The sequence below is a fragment of the Gossypium hirsutum genome, chromosome D02 (assembly GCF_007990345.1).
Source record: "Gossypium hirsutum isolate 1008001.06 chromosome D02, Gossypium_hirsutum_v2.1, whole genome shotgun sequence".
Classification (NCBI taxonomy): Eukaryota; Viridiplantae; Streptophyta; class Magnoliopsida; order Malvales; family Malvaceae; genus Gossypium; species Gossypium hirsutum.
In genome coordinates, this window is record NC_053438.1 from 29,952,996 (window position 1) to 29,976,143 (window position 23,148).

Genomic DNA, 23,148 nt, shown 5'->3' on the forward strand with positions numbered 1-23,148 from the left:
GTTTTAAGATTTGACTATGTAATAGTTTTCCAAACTGAATTAATATCAAATTAACTCATAACTCAATCAAACACTTAAATAATTTTATATTCTCAAATTTATAATTCGCTAGATCATATATGTCTCCACTTCCATACATGAAATATCCTAACCAACATCCACACAAAATATCAGATTCATGGAGTAATCCATTTAAGATCCGGTATCTAGGGACAGGACTGATGTAACTGTCCGTACAATCCGACTTGTAGAGAAGATTAAAGGCAAAATACCAAAATCTCTTGTAAATTCATATAATTTATCAACCTATTGAAAATAAAAGAAGGAACCATTGAAGTCACACCTAAGGGGCATTCAAGCAAAATTCCAAGTGTAATCACTGTAATGAGCATAAATTGAAAGAAATTTTTTTTTGGTTTTTTTAAAGAAAAAACAAAGAACCTAAGCATTTTCTAGGTGATGATAACAGCTTGAAGGCAATGGAAAGAGTAAAGCCCTTCAAGCCCTTTTCGGCTTCTTTGAACCACCTTCTTTCTTATCCTCCGCAGCCTTTTTCCGGTCCTTTCTCTCCCTTTTCTTCAAGGCAGTCATGTGGGCCTTAAGAATGGTGGCATATGAAGCTTGGAAACGCTGGTGATCCTTTGCTCCCACCTTACCAACAAAAACACATTAGAACAAGGTCAGTTCGAGAATTGATAGACTTCACAAGAATAAATAGACTACTATTGCCTCCATAATACCACCCGATTTCAGCTTGCATGTAACAAATAGCTCATTCCACAAGTAACAATTTCCATTTGAATGCTATTAAGGAATCATTCCTGTTTTGTATTTTACATATGAAAAATCTTTGGGTTACATTGTACAATGATATTTCTTGCAAATTTTTACATTTCAAGGAAAAACGTGAGAAAATTATACAAGGGATCATCTACCATAATGGTCTGTCGCATCTTGATGTATGACAAACACTTGTTGAATGCATATATAGATATGGGTACAAGGATACAAGTCAAGTCAAAAACCTAGTAAAAAACTGAATATACCCATGTCTGCATATCAGTATCCAGCACTTGCACCCAAGTCAAGATGGATTAAAGACCATCTTCATTCCCGACATCCTTTCAAGTTTCAACAGAAAATATGAGCATCGATCATTTGGGAGCCTACCATGCACTAGTTAGGGCCATATAAGCAAAGAACCAGTTTTCTGATTGAACCCTAAACTATTAGATATCAGGTAAGAACACAGTTCTTGTAAAAAGCACATAAATTCTACTGGAAGCCTTTTTGTCATCACCTAGCAGGTTACAGCTAACATTTACGTTTCTCTTCGTATGAAGAAAAAGTATATATATAATGCAAAGTGATTAATCCAATCCAATCAATCAAGAGTGCAATGGATATGTGTTACTCTCCCAAGAGGTCATAATGAGTTTATTTGCCACATACAAGAACAAAGACTCGTATATAAGAGCAATCCAGCATACAACATCAGGCATACTGCATATTGGACCTATCATTGGTGTTACATAATTCATCATACTGGAATTACAAGCTCCGAAAGGAGTCTGCAATGGAAATATCTTACTCTACCGTGAAGATTGCCATTGGTTTATTAGCGCATACAAAAACAAATACTCATACTTAATAGCAATTACACTGACTCAACCAATGCATCCATCCCACAAGGTTTGATTAAAAATAATAGTTTCATCCATTTCTAAACCAAATATCAAACTAAACACTGAGGAAAAAAGGGCATACCGAAGTAGAAATTGTCTTTTTTCCATTAGTTGCACGAACAAGGCATCGATATTCAATGGGTTGTTCAGCAGTCTTCATTTTGTTCCTTTGAGCCTTCGATTTTAAAGATGCTATTGAACATGAGAATCTAAGAGCATTAATGAATATCCGATATAGAAAACATCCCAAAAGAAAAAGATAACGCTGCGGTTGGGAACAAGAATTTCAAATTTTAGATTTGAATTTCATTTGTTAAATAAATGTGAGATTCTTTATATATATATATATATATATAATGGAAGGAGTAGGGATTGTCCAAGAATTGAACCCTAGAATGGTGTTAACCGAAAACATGATACAAGTCTTTCATCACTCAACCTGTGGTTCAGTATAAATTGTGAGAATTAAATGCATAGATTATGTGTAAAAATTGTCATGATTGCCATGAATTTCAAATATCAATACTAATTTCAAATTCCCAGCAAATCAATTAACTTACATGTTCCTGAAATCCAAACCCATTGCTTGAAATTCAAGTTCCCCAAACCTAAAGAAATCGAGAAATTCTTACATCGTTTAAGAGTAACCCAAACAGAGCCTGTCTCAGTGCTTCGCTCAAACATGCTCGTAAGTTCATTAAGAAAGGGGTCTGGTTGTAGAAGAACCTTAAAGAAGGAAAAAAAAAATCAAAGATGCAAACCAGCATAAATCACATAAATAAGATCAAACGCAGGAGAAAATTCAAAAGCTAATCGGAATTCAAAAGTGAATCATGAACTCCATTCCATTGAATTGAACAAAATATCCTTGGTGCTTAAGGCTACCAAATTTTTTGTTGAATTTGTTGAAATTAGAGAGAAGATGAATAACCCATAAAAATAAATAAAGGAAAAAAGAAATATGGAGGGTTACCATGATTGAACTATGGTTGAGATCCAAAATCCCTAAACAGATAGTCAGAGATTTGTAGAAAAGATAGCCGGGCAGCAAATGGCAGTGCAAGAGAAGAATTGAGTACAGTTGCTCTTTTTCAATCTAACCTCCGTTTAGGTTAGTTTAGCATTACGGTTTCCATTTAACTTTTGAAAAGCTTTGTCGTGCCGTAAACTATGGTGAAAGTTAAAATTTTCATCTTAAACGTATAGTTTCGGCTTTGTAAACTAAAATATAATTTAATTTAGGTAAATAACTATTAAAAAAATTTATTTTATGTATTGAAAATAAAAAAATTTATAATTTAAGTACTTACATTACATAGTCCGGTCATTTAAGCTTCTTTCATCAAAACTACAAACAATAAGCTACGTAGTATTTAAAAAGACCGGTATAACAACAAATTTAGCGCTCAACTTTTATATATTATATCAATTTAATCATAATTTTAAAAATTAACCTTTAAAATTTACAAATGTTCTCAACTTGATCCTAGTTTTAAAACCCTTCACCCCCCCTCGCCCCATCCATCTCCCACTCCCCACCCCCCACCACCATCGTCTCATCCCTGCACCATTATCGGGGCTTTGTCCATCTAAACAATATTAAAAGATGTTCTTAACTGTCAGCAGTTTTTCCAGCCTCAATGTACGGCCCAACTTTTGTCGTCATATTGTGCCTTGGAGATGTTAGAATTGAATACTTGATGCTGGAGACAAGTGGATTCTTGAGGGATGGACCACCTATTGGGAAAGCCGAATCTGCCATCAATTTTCCTCTTTACCCTTATGAATTTCTGGCGATTCAAGTGAAGATTTGAAGTCTAGTTATGAATAATGGGTTTGTGGCCTTTACGTGTATAGAAATAGACCATTATAACCGAGGCCCCTTAGGTGATGACCTTTAACTGGTAAATATGTTGGAATACGCCAATGAAGGGAGGCTCGCAATGCTTGCTGCAATCAATGAAGTATGCCACTAGTGTCCACCAAGAAAGGCCAGCAAGTTGTCTTAGTGCTATTCCGTAATTGTTCAACACCATACAAAAGAAAGGATGTAAAGGAAGGTGGAAGCCTGCCTCTAACAAGTATAGTGGGAGGATAAACCCGTCATTTGAATCATTCAATCGACATTCCCCTTCTATCATTTTGAAATCGTAGGCAAAGTTGGGCAGCCTGATTCCCCTGGCTGCCAAGAGTTTAATCATCTCCTCTTGGGTGGTTGTGCAACTATAAAACAGAGATTCGGCTGGCGTACCAGCCCTGCAATTTCTTGGCCTTTTGCCACCTTCTACAATAAACCTACTACCTCGACCCCTCTGATTTCGGCCACCACGACCACTAGCTCTATCCACCGTACCTATCCTAACTCTAGCATCTAATGAAACCTAAAAATTTAAAGAGTTGGAGAATAAAGGATTACCTTTGGGATGGGTTGCATTCTAGTCAAGAAAATAAAATTACTCCGATGTGAAAAGAGGAAGAATAATAAGAGAAATTAGGGATCAGAAAGAATTCAATGGATGATAAAGTTTAGGGGAAAACAATTTGAGAAAGTAATGATTTACTTTCTCTGCAATTAGTTATATAAGGCAATCATCTCCTGGAAGTTTCAAGTTCAAATCTTCAACTGGTAATAAATTGTTTACATCCCCTAATCTAAACTTGACAGTTGTTGGTGACTCACGAGCATTTTTCTTGTAACACCCCATACCCGACTCAATCACCGGGTCTGAGCTATAGTGTGCGACATTCGTTGCCAGAGCAACTACAATTAATTGATATATGAATAGACATTACAATTCAAATAACTTACTTATGAGAAAATAATAATACTACTAATTAAATTAAATAAATACTAATTTGATACTCAAGTTCATGTAAACATAAAGATATACTAACAGTGACTCAACTAGATAGGTACATGCCAAACTATTAAAAAACATAAATACAGCAACATTGTTGAGTTCGAGATTTTCTATGAACGCTGAAATCGAAATTTAGGATCTTGAATATATCCTAACATGCGCACAGAAAACAAATTGTACACTGAGTAATCAACACAATGGTATTTCTACAAATTCAATATCAACACGAATAAGTTAATAAAAACACTCAATAATTACACCTCTGCAAAACATACTACTAAGAACATCATTTATTCTGCTTAATTTCATTTAAATAAGTTCCATAAACTAGTTCAAGAGTATAACATGTTAGCATACTATATTCCAAATCGAGTAGATTAATTCGTCCCAATTCATACCAACCTTCCGAATCATAACTCACTATGCATAATCTCTCACAATTGCAGCTCATGTTAAATTTCATTATCAAATTTTATATTCTAACATTATCCAATACAATATAACATGCTTATATACATATAAGTTCCAATATTCAATATATGTACGTACTAACTTACCATGGCCATTCATAGGCAATTTAATTTTTATCCATAATCATCTATAAATATTAATATGTATTCAATTATGTTGCATTTCATCACATCATATTACACCACTAATTCGAATCAAACCATTTATTAACTTAATGTTGCACACACGTTAGTAAAATAAACAGTAAAATAAAATATTTATTTTAAATCACAAGATCAAATGAGAACAATATAAATATGTGTATATATAATAAGAAAAGAATAGAAATAAAAACTGGATCGAAATATTATACTCGTAGGTAGGTAGGGACAACAGACTGGTAGTTGAGGCTCATTTTCATAGTTTCCTTAGGACAGATTCGATCGCTCCTTTGGTGTTGAAGAAACGTTGGTCGGCTGTCTCCTAGGATACAATAACAAGATGAGTAGGTAGTAGCACAGTTACAATGATCAACGAACAATAGCCTTGCCTTCTTCTATCATCGAAAATAGTTTGAAAAATATGTAGGGAAAAGATCTCGTGATATTTTGGAAAATTTAGTGTATATATTTTCCTACAGATTATTTGGTTTTAAATAAAGTTCAAATGAAGAACTTTTGGAAATCTTTGACTAATGAAGCCAATAATGTATCCGTGAATTAAGGAGTCATTAACTCATTTTAATTCCAAATAGATAAACTCTATTGAGTTAGGAAAAAAATAAGATTACGTATTGGGCTAAAATATCCACAGGCCTAAAAGACATGACTAGTCCAGACATTTCGCGTCACCTACGTCATGCAGGTGCGCCCCCAACCCCTACGGGTTTGGATTTGCACCCCCTTGCACGCGATAGGGAGTATTAGTTTATTCATTCAAAAACCACCAAGTCGGTTCGCATATATAAACATATTCCACACTTGATATCTAACCAATGTGCGACTAAGCTTTCCATTTTCCTTAACATAATTCACAAGTGGCTTACTTTGAGCATCAATTTCTCATTCATCACTCAACCATTTTGAGAATATGATATACCGTTGTAAAGGTCTCATAGAATAGAATATAAAAACAAAATTTTATGATTCAAATCTCCATCTTTACTAATTGAGAATATGCCTCAAAGCTTCCAAAAAATCCATTTTTTCCAACATTTCAATCATTTCAATCATGTAATACCATTTAAAACTTTTACCAAGTCTTATATGAGCTTACTTAAGCTCTAGAGTTGACCTAAGAAAAAAATAAGGATTAAATTATAACATTTCAAAAGATAAAGGCAAACATGCAAAATAGGGGTCACATGTAACAGCCTGTTTTTCAGTGGTATCAAAAATTGTGGTTTCAAAGCCACCAAATTCAATAAGTTTGTAAATATTATTATTTAATATTTACGAGTTAAATATAGTTTTAAAAAGGTTTTCAATTTGATAATTTATGTTATATAAGTGATTTATAAAGTTCAAGTGGTAAGACCCTAAAGTCAAGTGGTTTTAGAAAATGAGGTATCGGGACCTCATTTCTATAAACTGAGCCGTAAATATTTTTATAAATATTTACGGAGTGTCTTTAAGGTGGTATTAAAGTTTCGCTAAAAAATTTTAGCGTTTCGATAGTTAATTAATTAAAAAGGACTAAATTGTAAAAGATGTCAAATTTAATAGTTATAGCATTATAAGTATCTAAAGGATATAAAAGCATGAAATGAGGGCCTAAAGTAGTAATTAAACCAATTTAGAGGATAGTGGATGAACATGGCTTGGCATTTGGTGAAATTTGGTTGAGTTTTTAAGGGTAAAATGGTAATTAGTCAATTAAATTAAATAAAATAAAATCAAAAGGCTTTATCATCTTTTACCATCTTTCTCCATCGATTGTTAATGGAGGAAGAAGCCATTTTTTATGCATGGAGGTTTCGGCAAGTTCAATTCTAAATTGGTATGTGGTTTTAGCCCCATTTTTAATAATTTTTATGTTTTTGAGATCGTTGCAACTAGGTCCAACTATCCCATACCTTCGATTTTGAAACTGTTAAAGATTTTGAATGTTTCCATTGATGAACCTTGTGAGTTTAGATGTTAAATGATGAATGTGAAATGTTGGTTGAGATTTAAAAGTATTTTATTAAGGAATTTTGATGAATTTTTTGATTAAGGACTAAATTGTTAAAATAGTAAAAGTACAAGGATTTGATGTGAAATTTTTGCAAAAATGGGCTGAAATGGGTACCATGAAAATTCATCTGATATGAATTGGCAATAAAAATGGTTAATTTGCATGTTTTAGGCTCAAGGATGAAATTGAATAAAAGTAAAATGTTAAGGGTAATTTTGTAAAAATGTCAAAAATGACTAAATTGCATAAAATAAGTTTTTTTACTATCTAAATTAATAAATTGAATGAAATTATTAATTTAGATCAAGATCGAGTGGAAAATCGAGGAGAATGGAAAATTACCAAAATGCCCCTAAACTTTGTCATTTCTACAATTTAGCCAAGTAAGTTCGTAACTTGGTTAGTTCAATTAATTACTATGTCGATAAATTATTATCTATTTTTGTATACATGTGAATCAAATTTGTCAGTTTAAAGGAAACGAATAATACACTATGGTAACACAACATAAAAATGTACAAGACCATGGTTGAACCATGGCAACGTTTACGTAAGACCATAGCAAGGCTATGGCTTTTTCAGATGTAAGACCATGGTTGGACCATGGCAGTGTATAGATATATGCAAGACCATAGTTGGGCTATGACATTCTAATGATAAGACGATAACCGGGTTATGGCACTATGAGCGTAAGACCATGTCAAGGTCATGGTAGTGCATATGTAAGACCATAGTTGGACTATGACACAATATGAAACATGTACCGGGCTTTCAAACGTCTTTACAGTGTTTATTGAATATGAAAAAGGATGATTTCGACCATCATTTAGCACACTTGTGTGAGCTCCAGTAAGGGTTCCGATTGACTTCATTACGAAAAATATGGAAAGGTATGATGTACCAATGATCAAAGTATGAATATTTATTGTGACAACCCTAAACTGACCCTAGTCGAAAAGTGGTTTCGGGACCACGAAACCGAGTCCTATAAGAAATTAAAAGATATATTCCGTGTTTATAATGTGAGTAAATGCATGTGTGAAAGTTTCATGCATTAATTTGAGTATTTTTATGTGAATTTAGTTAAAAAGGACTTATGTGAAAAATATTAAAATTGTGGTAGGTTGAAGTGTAGTGATCAAATATTGCATGGCTTAAAACATGGGGATTTGTATTTCAAATTCCCCATTTTTATGTAAGTGGCCGGCCATGATGATGGTTGAATAGCCATATATGCATTATATATTATATTATAATAGTTAATGGTTTAAACTTTAAAATAAAAAAAGGGGAAGCCATACATCCTTGCCTTGTGCTTGCCAAATGTTGAGAAAGAAAGAAGAAATATAATTATTAAATGATATTTGGCCACTACATAGGTAAGTGGACGGTAATGGACCACCATTTAAAAGGTTTTGATATTAAATTACAAAGATTAATTTAGTAATTGGCTTATTAAAATGAAATATAATAGAAGATGGTGATAAAAACAAAGTTACATCCATCCTTTCTTGCATTTTTGAAGAAAACCATAAAGAAAAGAAAATGGAAATGAAGCTAGGGCATTCAGCTATGGTGAATGTATAGATTAAGCTCAAGAGCTTAGAGGACCAAAGTTGGATAAGGGAAGGGAAAAAGTGATCGAATAGCCGCCGAAATCGTTCGACCACATCCGAGGTAAGTTTTAAGTGACTAAATGTTGAGTAAATTCAACTATAATAGGATATAATGAGTTGATTTAATAAGATATGATGTGGCCATGATATGTCTTAAACTCAAATGGTAAGTTCCTAAGTGTTTGGACTTGGAAATTTAAGAGCAAATTGTAATAATTTGCTCAGGACAGCCGCAGTAACGTGATTTTAGAAAATCACTATAAATGTTTGGTGTGGAATTATAGGCTGAATAAAATATACAATCAAAGCTTAATTAGTCTAGTTTCTTATAAAAGAGACCGTGTAAGCAAAGGAATTTCCTATAAAGAGATATTTAAAGTTGTGTGAGACGGTGTCAGAATGACTCCATAATCCCCTGTTCTGTTTTAAGAAAATCACTATAATTTGTACAAAAATGGTTACAAGATAAAATTTATATGCTTAGACTCCTTAATGAGTCTAGTTTCAAATTAAATCAAATAGAACATACTTTGAATTCTGTACAATGAGAATTTTGATTCGTAGTGAAGACTGGTCAGATTAGTCAAACAGTGAAACAGGGGAAACTTTAAGAAAAATCTGGTATTGATTGGCCAAACCTAAAATTCTGAAAAATTTATGGATGAAAGATATACGAGTCTATATTCAGGGAAAATTAATGGCAAGTGATTTGGAGTCTTGTAGCTCCGGTTATAAATAATTTAGTGACCATTGCTCAGGAAAACAGCTCGTAGTGAATATGTGATTTTGTTGTTAACATGGATAAAACTTGTTTTAGTTGCTCATAAGCTATTGATTAAACCCATACTTGAATTCTAAATCGTGATATTGTAAGTTTATGAGTATTCGAATATGAAATGATAGTATGGCGCAAAATTGAATTATTCATTGGAAAGTGATGGATGTAGATTCGGCCAAGACCAAGTCTGTACATGATAGTATATGTGGTATGTGAAGTATATTTGAATAAATGTGAAAGTGTATATATGTGATAAGACCTAATGGCCGATGTGATGAATGTGAAAGTGTATATATGTGATAAGGTCGAATGGCCAATGTGATGAATGTGAAAGTGTATATATATGTGATAAGGCCTAATGGCCGATGTGATGAATGTGAAAGTGTATATATGTGATAAGGCCTAATGGCCGATGTGATGAATGTGAAAGTGTATATATGTGATAAGGCCTAATAGCCGATGCGATGAATGTGAAAGTGTATATATGTGATAAGGCCTAATGGCCGATGCGATGAATGTGAAAGTGTATATATGTGATAGGGCCGAGTGGCCAACGTGATGGATGTGAAAGTGTATAAATGTGATAAGTCCCGAAGGGCATTTGTGTCAGTACTATATCCGGGTTAAAACCCCGCAGGCTTTATGCGAGAATATTATCACTGATTAATGTCCGTAGGCTTCGTGCTCGTACTATATCCGAGCTCTAAAGACCCGATGACTAAGTGTGGAGATTTTGTCCAGGTAAGCCCCGAACTAAAGGTTTTGCTGAAGATTCAAGTAAAGCGTAAGATTATATAACTTCACAGTAACAATTGGTAATAAATACGTTCAACGCGTTAAGTTGGTCAGGTATGTATTTTGAGATTATATTTAAGTTTGATTTAGACTAAATCACAAGGTCGTTATGTGATGCACATGTGAGTAAAGCAATAAGACTGTTCTATGATTATTGTGCATTTGGTCAATGTGGAAAGTCAAAAAAAATATATGTAATGTACCTATGATCATAAGAGGTCACTATCAAGTGAGAATTTATCTGCCTATTATATATGATGAGATGTGCATATTCGGTAAAGGGATGGTATGCCCGAAGGAAGAGTGAAATAAAAATACGAACAACTATGTTATAATTTGATTGTTATCTGTTTACACTGCTTAAAACTTACTAAGCATTATAATGCTTACTCCGTGTACTTTTTTTCCTCTGTTTTATAGATCTCATTTGGAAGCTACAGGCTCGGGGATCATCAGCAACTAGTCACACTATCACTATCCACTGTTTGGTACTGCTACGTTTTGGATTATCTTATGGCATGTATAGAATAGACTAGTAGTGAGAGGATATTTTGGTTAATGTATATAAGCCATGCGAAAATGGCATCTTTTGAATGTGTACTTATAGAAGTTTAAATTGTATCCCTGACTGTCTTTAGTACTTATCTAAAGGAATGTTCAAAAAAAAAATTTACTGTTCTGATATGAGTTTCAAGACTGGTAATGCCCCTTTATCTATTCCGGCGACGGATACGGGATTGGGGTGTTACATTCATGTTTTGAAATGTATGATTTAAGTGATGCTATGTTTATGTACCACATCTTACCATGTGATGATATTGCTAAGTTATGTGTTTAATCACTAGTTTTTTACTATGGTAAATGTTATGTTTATATAATTTGTGTTATGCAAACGAAATGGTAAGTGTTCAATATGAACCAAGACATGTGTGTATGAAACTTATTGAAATGATGATACATGGGAAACATGGTATGTTATGAAGGATGATAAATCCAATGGGATCATGCTCAAGTATAATGATTATTTATGTTAAGTTCACATGAATTATATTCAATTATGCTAACATGTGTTGTTGGTGGTGCTTGGGCTTGTGCCAAGTTTATGATTGAATTATATTATGTTTAATCTTAATAAAATACATTGAAACGGTAAGTGCTCAATTGATAATGTGCTTATGTCCATGAAAAGTTGAAAAAAAATGAAAGTATGTAAATTCTTATGCAATGGTTGATTATGTAGTTGATTCCAGACGAGCTATGTTTAAATACACTAGTTTGTAGTTATGGTTGATACTATGCATTTATCTTGCGCATTATGCATATTAAACGGGTGAGGAAAGGTGATGAAATGGTAAATTTATAGTTGAAATGAAATTTGATGAAAAGGGAGTAATGAGTTTGAATGATGTACTATATGTGAGAAGTTTGCGTATGCTATGAATGAATATACCTATATCATGGATAGATACACTAAGTTGGAAATTGATAATATTATTTAGGCTTATGATAAGCATTAGGAACGGAATGAAAAGAAAGTAGATTCAAAAGTGTATAATCTTATAGAAAAGTTTATGATTATCTATAAGTCCTATAAAATCCTATCATATTATGAATGATAAATGTATGTGACATTAATGAACTTACTCATTTGTGGGTTGATGATCATATCGATTTATGAATCTTATAGCATTGGGATAGAATTACGTTTATTCTTTCAAGTTTATTATTGAAATGGAATATTATGCTTAAAGTTTATACGAACTTACTAAGCATACATTGCTTACGTAGTTATTTTTCGTTTACAGATTATCGAAAGCTCAATCGGGTTAGAAGCTAGTCGGAGATCCATCATACTATCCATTGAATTTATCGATAGATTTTGATGTTTTTAAGACATGGTTATAATGGCATGTATAGGTGTTTTCTGTTTGATGATATGGACATTATGTTTGGCTTGTAAATATGGTTTATGATTGATGACATTTTGACATTTTTGGGCTTGATGGCTAATGTTGAAATGGTTTAGTGATGATATGTTTTGAATGGGAAAATTGGTATGCTTGTGTGTGATATTGGCATGAAATGTTGCTTTGAATTTGTGAAACTTAGGTTATTTTGATACCTTGATGGTTGGTGTGCTTTTGGCACTTTGATGCTGATGGTTGGTGTTATATGATCAAATTGATGCATGGTTTTATGGTCAAAATGGTTTTGCTTGTGATATTGGCATGAAATGTTGCTTTGAATTTGTGAAACTTAGGTTATTTTGATGCCTTGATGGTTTGCATATTAGCAAAGTGATCATTTAAGGCACGTTTTGGTATGTATATATATTATATGTTAGAACCATTTGGTAATGGCTAGTTTTGTGTCATTTATATGATTTTGTACATGAGAGAAGTGGTCCAAATGGTAAAGTTAATTTGCTACGGCATGAACCTAATATGGTAAGGTTGGTATGTGTCAATTAGGGTATGTTTTGGTATGGAAACAAGTCAACTGACAAATGGTTAAATATGTACAAGTTTAGGGATGATCAATGTATGTGTTTGAGGTGCCTTTATGGCATATTGGTTGTATGAACAAATACCATAATGATCTAGTTTTATTATGCATATTTTAAGTACATTTTGAATGCTTGAATATAGGTGTAAATGGCTTATGTATGTAAGCTTGTTTTGGGTGAAAGAATTGGCTTGAAAATGCCCTATTTCTTGTCCACGCGACCTAAGACACGGGTCTGTGTCTTAGCTGTGTGTGACACACGACCACGCAACATGGCTGTGTGTCCCCTGTAGTTTTTAAAAGGTTGCATTTCAAGAGTTACACGGCCCACGGGCATGTGTCTTGGCCGTGTGAACCAAGTCAGAACGTTACACAGGCACAAACACAGGCTGGGACACGGTTGTGTGTCCCTACTTCGAATTCCCACACGGCCTGAGACACAGGTGTGTGTCTCAGCCCTGTGACTCTCGCAGTGAGAAAAATTATATCATTTTCTATGAAATTTTAAATGTTTCTGATTTAGTCCCGAATTGTTTCTAAAGCGCTTCTATGGCTTTGAGGGCTCGTAAAAGGGACATTTTGTATGTCTTTGATTGATAATTGCCATTATTTATGAAATGTTCAAAATCAAATGTTTTAAGCTTTAAGTTTCCAGTAATGCTCCGTAACCTTATTCTGGCGGCGGATATGGGTTAGGGTGTTACATCACACAACCATGTATCCAGGCCGTGTAACTCTTTGAAGCTGTGTGAAATCCCAATGAACAAATCTACAGTATTCACATGGGCATGTGGCCAGCCCGTGTGACAATCAAGAATCGTGTGCTTTTAATACACCCTATATTTTAGTGGCACACGACTGTGCCACTAACCCGTACGTGGCACACGGCTGTGCCACTAACCCATACGTGGCACACGGTTGTGTGGCCAGACTGTGTGGCACAATATATGACATTTTTAGCCTACTTCATGCCAAACTATGTACAAAGCGTAATCTATGTTCAATTGCACAATTATACATACTCAAAACCTACATAAACTCAATAGAACACATTCCAATTTATCACATTTATACCATATTCAAACAATATACCAATATGCCTCAAATGACACCCAAAACAATCAAAATGTCATGAATCAACTTAACCATTCAATAACTTATACCAAGATGTTCATTCATCAATGTACAAGAGCTTTCAAGTCATTACACAACAATTTGATACTAACACATGGCATAACTCAATTTGAATCTTCAAATACTCAAACATCCATGGACATCTCAATTCAACATCCAAATATTTTCCATTCAAGCTTCACAATATGACTCAATACCATACCACATAAGTTATGCACCAAACTTTCCAACCAACTCCAATTCAAGCTATTTGCATCTCCAAAATGACCAAATGAACAATACCTAAATAGTTTGACATATCCAACTACATTCAAAATATATGCAATCATCAAATCCCATTCAACCACAGTCAATTCTTATCTAATATGGTACACCACATACCTATTCAAAATTCAAGTTACATATTTATATACACATTATGCTTACTACACCAATCAACTAGGGTCGTCATAGGAACATAACCATTTGCCACATTTTCATGCCATTTCACTTACCTATCATTCTATCACACCATATCAACTTACCTATATCAAAACTTATCATTTTCAATTAGGCCTCAACCTTTCATGCCATATTTACTTATCCAATTCACCCTTAAGCATATCACAACACCTTATTATTCACAAGATTCAAACCATTACCATTTATCATATATATATACACACAAACATAAAAAATATAAAATCATCTTCCAGCTTAACATATTATAATTATAAGACCTTATAGGTACATGCCAAAAAAATAACAAAACACATCACTAACATTAAAACATATAATCAAATTATACTAACTTCCACTACCAACTTTACAAAACATAATTATAAGCATTATTAGCTTCTAATTCAAATATCTTAAACATAAAAAATACAAGGGACTCCACTATTCACTATTCACATCCAATTTTATAAATTAATTAAATCATACAACTTTTTATTCTATTCAATTTATTCCAAGTATCGATATTCGCTTCCAATCTTAGCATTTTCACTCAATATGTATTAATAGCTTACCTTAATACTATATAGTGTAATAAATCATAAATATGCATTAACTAAAATTAGTTGGGTCATAGAAATACAAACTGAAAGCTTACGTCACCCGTCATTGACCCTTGCCTTTCTTTTCCCTTTCGACAATCCTACGTTGTTCTTAGCTACAAATTATAATTTAGTAATGGTTTAATATCAAATTCTATTTAATCATATTCAATTACAAAATCATACATATTTTACAAATTATTCAATTTAATCTTTTATTTCGATAACCAATCAAATTCATACCAATACTATTTGATCAGTCATAATCAAATATCAATTCATTAAATATCTCAACTTTCAATTCATCATATTCAATTTATCATTTCTTTACAATTTAGTTCATATCACACCTTTCTGTACCAAATTGTAAACAATTCAAATTTTTAATTAAACTTACACATATTCATAATTTCAATACATAAAAATTTAAATATAAATATAACATATGAACTTACTTGGAAAAATAGCAAACGTTCAATTCTCTAAGGACTAATAAGTAATTTTTCCTTTTTCCTCAATTAATTTTGATTTGATCTAATTCTCGATCTATACAATTATTAAATTCAAATTATATATTTCAAACCTCTTATTTTATCCTATTATAAACATGTACCAGCTCAATTTCATTTTTTTGAATGCTTTCTAAAGTTTTACATTTTATTCAATTTAGTCCCTAAAACAAAATAGTTGTAACTTTCAAATTCGAGCTTTGATTTCAAAACTGATCTCAATTTCATCCTTGTATAGCCCACTACTATCCATAATTACAAAAATTTCATATCAATTTCGAAATATTTACACTTTAGTTCTTATGTTCAAAACTAACAACTTTCACTTTACGGACTAGTACTTTTTTCCATATCTAGACTTTAAATCTAACCATTTAACACTAAAAGCTTCAAGATTCAACAATGGAAATATTTATAAATTTTAACAATTTTGAACACAGATATACAGATTAGCTAATTTGAATTACAATAATATCGAAAACATAAAAATTATTCAACAATGGGTCGGTTTGACTTACCATGTAAAAGATTAAGGCTTGGCTGAATGTCTTTAGCTCAACAATGGCTTCTTAGGTGCTTTTTTTTAAATTTCAATGGAGAAGAAACAATGAAAGATGACAGTGGGTTTTATTATTAATAATAATATTATTGTTATTATTATATAACATTATTTTTATTATTAAACCAAATAGTTTTGCTAAAAACAAAGGCACCAAACCGTCCCATCCTTCCTAGTAAGGTCTAATTTCCAACTAAATTGTTTATTATTTTCTATTTATGCCCTTTAACAAATAAAAATTTATAACGATTACTTTTTATGATTTTTACAATTTAGTCCTTGTACCTTAATTAGTCATTAATTCAACAAAATTACTTGTCCAAAATTTAATTCACCTATATAATAACTTCATAAATATTTAAATATTTATGGGCTCATTTTATGAAAATGAGGTCTCGATACCTCATTTTTTAAAATCACTAACTTTAGGGTTATTACACTTGTACCTTAATTAACTATCAATTAAACAAAAACTACTAGACCAAATTTTAATATTTTTATATAATAGCCTTGTAAATATTAATATTTAATATTTACAAAAACAGTTTTCAAAAATGACATTTCAGATCCGTAATTTCCATCACCACTAGAAATCGGGTCGTTACATTTTTTAAACCCTTGGTATTCTGAAAAGTGGCAATATCTACCAATTCAATTCGCGTAAAAAAGCATCTGCCAAGTAGGCTTCGCCCATTAGTCATCCACCAAGAATGGATGTTGAAAAGCCATTATCCGCTAAGGATATCTATTCCTACACTCCGTAAGATTTTATCTCATGTCTCTTTAGTGAGATTATCAGCCAAAGGAACTATTCACGTAAATATACTTGTAATCCAATTGCTTATGTGATTATTCAAAGAAGCGTTCCACGCAAGTATTACGAATCGCTACTTCCATTGTAATGCGATTAATCCGTCAGGTATCGGGGTACAAAGATTTTTATAAGTACCTTGTGTGAAGTTAATACATGTCACCTTACTGCAAATTAACTTTTCTCGATTATAAGAAATTTTGGGAATGAAATTTTCTTTTAGGGTGAGAGAGTTGTCACACCCGAATTTGTAAAGTCTTAAGTAGCAAAAGAATTTGGCATACTAAATTGAAAGGTTCTCTAATCTGGCGGGTTTTTTTTGTGTGCAAATAACCACAAGTAGCAGGTTGGTCAAGGAAAGGTTGGATTTCAACCATAGTCTGATTAGTTCTGAACTGTTGGATCTGGTGCCTTAAGTGTAGTATTTTCATCAATGTACACTTGTAATTTTTTCAAACAAATTGGTTAATAAAATTATTCATGAATTACATTAATACTTTGTGTAATGCCCTCATATGCTTTTTGTACGTAAAGCAAAATGGAAGCAAATGTTGCTCACTGGTTGTCTAATGTTTAACTAATATCAAGAGGTATTATGTGGTCAAATTTTAATACAAAAAGATAACTTGTATTAGTAGACAAACCTAAACAGTCCTTAGTCTAATCAGAAATGAGAAAATCGATTGAAAGACTAATATTTCGTCTATCAAGTCCAATTAGGGAGATGCTTTCTCTTGGGCATTGGTGCGAATGACTCCCAAAAGATAGAGACATGAATGTGACTAACTGGACTGACAGTACATTGGACAGGACCAAAAAGAATAGATCCTGAACACGTTTATGGATTTATTCTCTTGTGACATTCATAGTGTTGCATACCTAAATCATGAGTGGATGGAGAACTATATATGTTTGACTCGTAGACTTTGATGCAAGTAAACTTGAGTTCAAATAGATAAGGAACCAAAAGCTGGTGCATTAGGTGTACGGCTTTTGTATTATATAGCGTCATTCACAATAGTGGAATTTATAGCTCGAGACATGAGTAAATGATATCCTCTCATTGGCATTACATGGTTGATGAAAAGTAAACATGGTCATTGGTCGTTCATCTTTTTGATGAATAACTTGATCAATATTTGATAGTGATTGACTTTTCATGAAGGAAGATGTAATGGTTACAATGAGATGAAATAGGATCATATTGAGAGAATGAATATTATCCTAAAGAAATCAAGAATATCCTATGAGGGTAACACACTTATGACAAGCTCATTGGACAAGCACTGAGTAGATATTTTCGTAATGGTTTGCCATTAGGGAGAGCCTAGTCACAATATGATAGTGGAATGACTTTGTGACTAAATGAGTTTATAATATATGAAAAGCTAGAACTTAATTATAAATCATTTGAGCCCTAATTACACATGTCCAATCGGTCCCTCCTCTAGCTCGTTGAAACCAAAAATGAATTGCGTGTTTGAATCGAAATAAACTAAATGAATAGAAATAGAGAAATGGAAAACATTCAAACATGATTATTTTTTCCTCTAAAATGGAGAAATGGAATCATTTGAAATTGAATGCGGTTTTCTCAAAATGAAAATGAGAAATGCTTCATTTGCAAATGTACATGGATTACTCAGAAATGATTGGAAGAATGAGTTAATATTTTTGAGCAGTTATAAAGCCCAAAAATGAAAATAAACCATTCAGTCATAGAGAACAAGTTGAGTTGTGAAATATTGAATATATTGTCTTAAAAATTTTACTAGGGGTAAAGTCGTCATAATTTTATCAGGGGTGAAATTGGGATGAGAAAATTATTTAATTAGAAAATTAATATTTATTTTAGAAAATAGAATAATATATATTAATTTGGATTAAATTATAAAGTGTTGGCTTAAAAGTCCAGAAAATACATATAATTGGGCCTAATACAATAAGAGGCCCAAATTTCCATCATAATACATATGAGGGAAAACATACCCTGTTAGCCCCTCTCCCTCTCTTAGTTGTACTAGGAAGTTGTTTTTTCTATTTGAAATAAACCACTACAATACAAAAAGGGTTCTACCTTCTCTCTTTATAAATAGATGGCACCGGTAGAGCTATTTATATAACTTTGATAGATTGTTACTTTGCCAAAAAATAGAGAGAATTTATTCCCAACTACTAAATATATTTTTCTAGAATAATTGGTTTCTATTAAAAAAGAGAGAATTTTCATTTTCACTAAAAAGGAAAAGAAAACTTTTTCTAGTTCTGTGTTTTGATTCAACTGGTTCGAGCCCACACTCGAAGTAGTTCGTGTGTAACACCCCTTACCTGTATTCAACTCCAGAATAGGGTATGAGGCATTAGTAGAACACTTACACATGTAAACGTATTAAACCGAGTTACAAAATTTCATTCAAATTTAAACTCTTCAAATTTTTAACATGCTTTTATAATTCTTTACAACATATCCTCAAAATATTATATTCATAACAAATAGGGCCTACGAGACCCGATACTTACTCATGTAATTCAATGCTTCATTTTGATTTTATTCAATTCACAATCTTTCATGTTCACAATTCAAATCAATTTCTCAATCCAATATATATTTCAATACCACAATAATTCTTTTTATTCAAATCATATCACTAGAAACTTCCATTTAATTCATGTACAATTCAATATCGTTAAGTTTAATACTCATACATATTCACCATTTAACTCAACGTTTATCGATTATACCATTCATTAACACATTTATAAAATTCTTAGTATTACAATGAAAACATCACTTAAGCTTAAATAACAACATTGAATCAAACTCATCATCCCCTTTTTCGTAATTTTATTCTTCAAGTATGAACTTAGTATTTCATTTCCTTTCCACACCCATTTCCTACGAATATCACACAAAAAAATAACATATCATTCAACCATAGTCACAAGCTAGTACATTTAAACATAATTGTTTTTGGAATTAACCACATGATAAATCATTCCAAGTAAGTTTACATAATTTAAACATTACCACCCTTGCCATGATCAAAAGCATATTCCCATCTAGGCACTTACCATTTCAATGCATAACATATAAATTTAACGTGGCATAATTTAGCCACCACTTGGCCAAAGCTTAAGTGTGTACACTAAACATGTTAGCCAAATAAACATATAGCGTAAGCATTATAAGTATGGTCGAGTTCAACATTTATTCATGTATCAAACTTACAAACATGATTTAATCCATAAACCATTCATGGCCTTACTTCATACCAACTCATATACCAAATATACCGCACTCACATACTATGAAACTTTATTTTCTCATATGAGCTTAAACCATGATCAATAATACACAAATGTAAGCATCATTTCTATTTTAACGTTTATCGATTATAATCGAGCATATAACCAATTATACACAAATCATTTATATATATAATTAATTTTTCCTCCTCCTCCTCTCCATTCCACATCCTTTATGTATAAAACATGCTTAAATAGCATTATACATAATTTCACTATTCACTTATATTTAAATTCAAACCTTTCTATTTGAGTAAGAGTCACTAAATCATTTTTATCCGAAGTTACAAAGCTCCAAATTAATATTTGTTAATTTTCCCCGAAACTATACTCACATGTCTTATTACCATAAAATTTTCAGAATTTTTTACTTGGCCAATTAGTACATTTTATTCATTAAAGTCACCCATGTTTCACTGCTCAACATCTCTGACCTCTCTTCACTAAAAATGAATTATATCATTGTACAGAATTCAGATGATATTTCCATTTATTTCTTTTGAAAATAGACTCATTAAGGATTCTAAGCATATAAATTATAACTCATAATTATTTTTGTACAATTTTTAATTATTTTCCAAATTCAGAATAGGGGATTCCAAAATCAATCTAACCCTGCCTCACTAAAATTCAAATATCTCAAAATGTATAACTCTTTTGCTTGCTCTGTTTCTTTTATGTAAAAATTGACTCCTTAAGATTTCATTTAATATCTTATTCACTCTCTAATTCAATTTTCACCATTTTTGGTGATTTTTCAAAGTCACACTATTGTTACTGTCCAAAACTATTTTGTTGCAGATTTTACTTTTTCATAATTTCTTTACTTCTTTTCATCTTACTCAAGGGTCGATTAAATATCGAACCCAATATTCATCACGTAACCTTATTTGATTCACATATATTTTCACTTATCCAATTTCCCCGATGAACACTTCGGAATATTGACCGTTACATGATGGAATCAGCACTTAGCAACCACCTTATAATTAATGATACGGGGAATCAGCACATAGCAACCCCTTTCACAAACAAGGATACGGTGGAATCAGCACTTAGCCATCATCTTATAATCAATGATATGGGGAATCAGCACATAGCAACCCCTTTCAGAATCAAGGATACGGTGGAATCAGCACTTAGCAACCACCTTATAATCAATGATACGGGGAATCAGCACATAGCAACCCCTTTCATTCAAAGAATCCCGGTCAAATCCGAGTGTTCAATCGGGAACCTTACTTCACAACATTTTACCAAATTTTCTAATTTATTCACATTTTGTAATCTACATCAAATATTTATTCTATATTCAATCATATCTCAACAATATATTAAATAAAATTAAAACAATGGATTATTCACATACAAACTTACCATCATGCTTTCAAGGTCAATTCCTCATCTTTCTTTGTTTATAATAACACATTTAACTTATTTAACACTCACGTTATTCAATCTAGTCCTAAAATCACACTTTGGCAAAAATGCCCTAAAGTTTTACAAAATTATGATTTTACCCCAAAGCTCGTAAATTAAACTTCATCCCTTATTCTTATGTATTATGACATGCTGAACATTTTTCCTTTCTATGGCAACATCGAATTCCCACTCTAACACTTACTTATGAATATTAGGTATTTTTACCGATTATGTCGTTTTACTCGTTTTCACTTAAAATCGCTTAGCAAAAGTTGTTTAACATAATTTCAAGCTTCATATTCTACCATAAAACATCAAAATAAACACATTTCACCTATGGGTATTTTTCCAAATATAAACCCTAGATTAAATTATTGCTAGAATAAGCTAAATCAAGTTACCGGGACTCCAAAAACGTAAAGAACATTAAAAACGAGGCTTGGAATCACTTACTATGGAGCTTAGAAGCTTGAAAACCCTAACAATGGCTCCCCCCTTGTGAAATTCTTCCAAGGCTTGAAGATGGTGATTTTTGGCCTATTTTGTCTTTTTAATACATTTTAATTACCAAATTACCAAAATGCCCCTAACTTAAAAATTTCCTATTTCACTTATCTCATATCCATTTTTGTCCAAAATGTAACCAATAGTATAATTACCATTTAAGGACCTCCAATTTAAAATTTCATAACAATTGGACACTTCTAACATGTAGAACTCAACTTTTGCACTTTTTACAATTTAGTCCTTTTGGCTAAATTGAGTGCCCAAACGTCGAAATTTTTGAACGAAATTTTTACGAAATTATTTTCTGAAATTGTAGACCATAAAAATATAATAAAAATAAATTTTTCCTTGTCGAATTTGTGGTCCCGAAACCACTGTTTTGACTAGGCCCAAAATCGGGCTATTACATCGTGGTATGAGAATAGCGAAAAAGATTACTTAGTTGAAAGAAAAAAATCCTCAAAGATCCACTTATTCAAAAACACATGTACGATTTCGATCTAAGTCTAATTGTTATAAATATCACAAATCGGGTCGGTTTTCAAATTTTTTATTTTCCACTGTGCAAGAAAATCATTTTCAAACTGAATTTTTTCCAACATGAACTAGAAATAAGTTAGTGGGAGACATAATTATTAAGAGGTTGTACATTTGGCTGTTGAAATAGAGACCAGTGAAGGAAGTGAGAGAGTACTATATAAAGGAGATATGTTATCCTCCGGGGTTGTCATTTTCTTTCTCTGTTCTTTCTTCACTATCATCACTGGTTGGGGTTGCAAGGAAGAAAGATGAAAAGCAATCTACATGAATGAAAGAAGCTAAGGATTGTGCACAAATAACTGATGATTTATCGAGCTGCAAAGTTTCCTAATCTTTCTGTATGCATGGATTTAAGAAAAAGAGAGAAAGTTAAAAATGTCAATTAGCCGTCGGATCTATTTTGTTCTGGTTGAAGTCTTGAATAGTTGCTTAAATGGTTTCTATATACAAGTAAAGTA

General features: G+C 32.2%; 1 protein-coding gene across 1 annotated transcript; it reads right to left on the reverse strand.

The window, feature by feature from the left end:
- Positions 1–269: 269 nt before the first annotated feature.
- Positions 270–2,883, reverse strand: LOC107910266 (signal recognition particle 14 kDa protein). Its single transcript, XM_016838057.2, has 4 exons — positions 2,659–2,883; positions 2,318–2,411; positions 1,768–1,877; positions 270–651 (listed from the first exon to the last, which is right to left on the reverse strand). The coding sequence occupies exons 1-4, from the start codon at positions 2,659–2,661 to the stop codon at positions 499–501; spliced, it is 360 nt and encodes a 119-aa protein (XP_016693546.1). The 5' UTR covers positions 2,662–2,883; the 3' UTR covers positions 270–498.
- Positions 2,884–23,148: the final 20,265 nt, after the last annotated feature.

Coding starts and splice junctions, on each gene's coding strand:
- LOC107910266 (XM_016838057.2), bottom strand. Junction 1,878..2,317: donor TTGGGTTACTCTTAAACGAT/GTAAGAATTTCT, acceptor CATGTTCAATAG/CATCTTTAAAATCGAAGGCT. Junction 652..1,767: donor AAAAGACAATTTCTACTTCG/GTATGCCCTTTT, acceptor TTTGTTGGTAAG/GTGGGAGCAAAGGATCACCA.